This window comes from Carcharodon carcharias, chromosome 7 (assembly GCF_017639515.1).
Source record: "Carcharodon carcharias isolate sCarCar2 chromosome 7, sCarCar2.pri, whole genome shotgun sequence".
Lineage (NCBI taxonomy): Eukaryota > Metazoa > Chordata > Chondrichthyes > Lamniformes > Lamnidae > Carcharodon > Carcharodon carcharias.
The window spans coordinates 8866771-8869201 of NC_054473.1; the positions used below are offsets into that span (position 1 = coordinate 8866771).

General features: G+C 47.8%; 1 protein-coding gene across 1 annotated transcript; it reads left to right on the plus strand.

Moving 5' to 3' along the window:
* The first annotated feature begins 546 nt into the window (after positions 1–546).
* Positions 547–1006, plus strand: LOC121280334 (40S ribosomal protein S15a-like). Its single transcript, XM_041192220.1, has one exon. It carries the CDS (start codon positions 571–573, stop codon positions 961–963), a length of 393 nt encoding a protein of 130 aa, XP_041048154.1. The 5' UTR covers positions 547–570; the 3' UTR covers positions 964–1006.
* The last annotated feature ends 1425 nt before the right edge of the window (positions 1007–2431 follow it).

Below are 2431 nucleotides of genomic sequence, written 5' to 3' on the forward strand. Positions count from 1 at the left end.
GGGGGGCATGAAAACAGATTGGCAAATAAAATGAAGGAAAACCCAAAGGTGTTTTATAAACATATAAAGATCAAGATAAAGAAAGAGTAGGGCTGATCAGAGACTAAAGGGGTAACTTGTATGGAGGAAGATTACATGGGCCTAGTTCTTAATGAATACCTTGTGTCTGTTTTCACAGAGAGAGTGATGATCCAGACATTGTAGTTAAGGAGGAGGAATGTGAAATGTTGGATGGGATAAACATAGTGACAGGAAATACTAACATGTTTAGCATCCTTGAAGGTGAATAAATCTCCAGCCTCAGGTGAAGTGTATGCAAGCCTGCTCAGAGAAGCACAGAAGAAAATAGCAGAGACTCTGACCCTCATTTCCCAACCCTCTCTGGCTACAGGTGTGGGGGACTGGAGGACAGCTAACATTGTGCTATTGTTTAAAAAGGGAGGAAGGGTTCGACTGAGTAAATACAGGTCAGCCAGTCTAACACCCGTGTTGGGCAAATTACTGGAAACCGTTCAGAGAGACAGCATAAATCATCATTTAGCTCTTTCGCCATACTGACGAAGCGGCATCATGGTGCGCATGAATGTTCTCGCCGATGCCCTTACAAGCATCAACAATGCAGAGAAACGTGGAAAATGGCAGGTTCTCATCCGACCATGCTCCAAAGTGATCGTGAGATTCCTGACTGTAATGATGAAGCATGGCTACATTGGAGAGTTTGAAATTATTGATGACCACAGGGGTGGGAAAATAGTTGTCAATCTCACAGGCAGACTGAACAAGTGCGGTGTCATTAGCCCCAGATTCGATGTTCAAGTAAAGGAGCTAGAAAGGTGGCAAAATGGTCTCCTGCCTTCCCATCAGTTTGGGTTCCTCGTTCTAACAACCTCAACTGGCATCATGGACCATGAAGAGGCCAAGCGAAAACATACAGGAGGAAAAATCCTAGGATTCTTTTTCTAAAACTTAATACCAGTCTATAATAAAACATTGAAACCAAAAAAGAAATAAATCATCATTTAGAAAAGGCACAGATTAATCAAGAACAGTCAGTGTGGATTTGTTAAGGGGAAGCCATGGCTCATTATAATTTTTTGATGAGGTAACAAGTATGAGGGTCATTGAGGGTGGTGTCCCTTCCCACCTACATCCATGATTCCTCTGACACCTTACGTCACATCAACAATTTCCAGTTCCCTGGCCCCTACCGCTTCCTCTTCACCATGGACGTCCAATCCCTCTACACCTCCATCCCCCACCAAGATGGTCTGAGGGCCCTTAGCTTCTTCCTCGAACAGAGGCCCGAACAATCCCCATCCACCACTACTCTCCTCCGTCTGGCTGAACTTGTTCTCACACTGAACAATTTCTCCTTCAACTCCTCTCACTTCCTCCAAATAAAAGGTGTGGCTATGGGTACCCGCATGGGCCCCAGCTATGCCTGTCTCTTTATGGGGTATGACTCATTCCAGTCCTACTCCAGCCCCCTCCCACAACTCTTTCTCCGGTACATCAATGATTACTTCGGTGCTGCTTCATGCTCTCGTCAGAACCTGGAAAAATTTATTAATTTTGCTTCCAATCTCCACCCCTCCATCATTTTCACATGGTCCATCTCTGACACTTTCCTTCCCTTCCTTGACCTCTCTGACTCAATCTCTGGTGATAGACTGTCCACCAATATCCATTACAAGCCTACCGACTCCCACAGCTACCTCGACTACAGCTCCTCACACCCTGCTTCCTGTAAGGACTCCATCCCATTCTCTCAGTTCTTTCACCTCCGTTGCATCTGTTCTGATGATGCTACCTTCAAAAACAGTTCCTCTGACATGTCCTCCTTCTTCCTTAACCGAGGTTTTCCACCCATGGTCGTTGACAGGGCCCTCAACCGTGTCCGGCCCATCTCCCGCACATCCGCCCTCACACCTTCTCCTCCTTCCCAGAAACATGATAGGGTCCCCCTTGTCCTCACTTATCACCTCACCAGCCTCCGCATTCAAAGGATCATCCTCCGCCATTTCCACCAACTCCAGCATGATGCCACTACCAAACACATCTTCCCTTCACCCCCCCCTGGCGGCATTCCGTAGGGATCATTCCCTCCGGGACACCCTGGTCCACTCCTCCATCACCCCCTACACCTCAACCCCCTCCCACGGCACCTTCCCATGCAACCGCAGAAGATGCAACGCCTGCTCCTTCACTTCCTCTCTCCTCACCGTCCAAGGGCCCAAACACTCCTTTCAAGTGAAGCAGAATTTCACTTGCACTTTCCTCAACTTAGTCTACTGCATTCGCTGCTCCCAATGCGGTTTCCTCTGCATTGGAGAGACCAAACGCAGACTGGGTGACTGCTTTGCAAGCACCTTCAGTCTGTCTGCAAGCATGACCCAGACCTCCCTGTCGCTTGCCATTTTAACACTCCACC

What these genes read in the sequence shown, in the direction of transcription:
- LOC121280334 (XM_041192220.1), top strand. Translation starts at nt 571, where the DNA reads ATGGTGCGCATGAATGTTCTCGCCGATGCCCTTACAAGCATCAACAAT.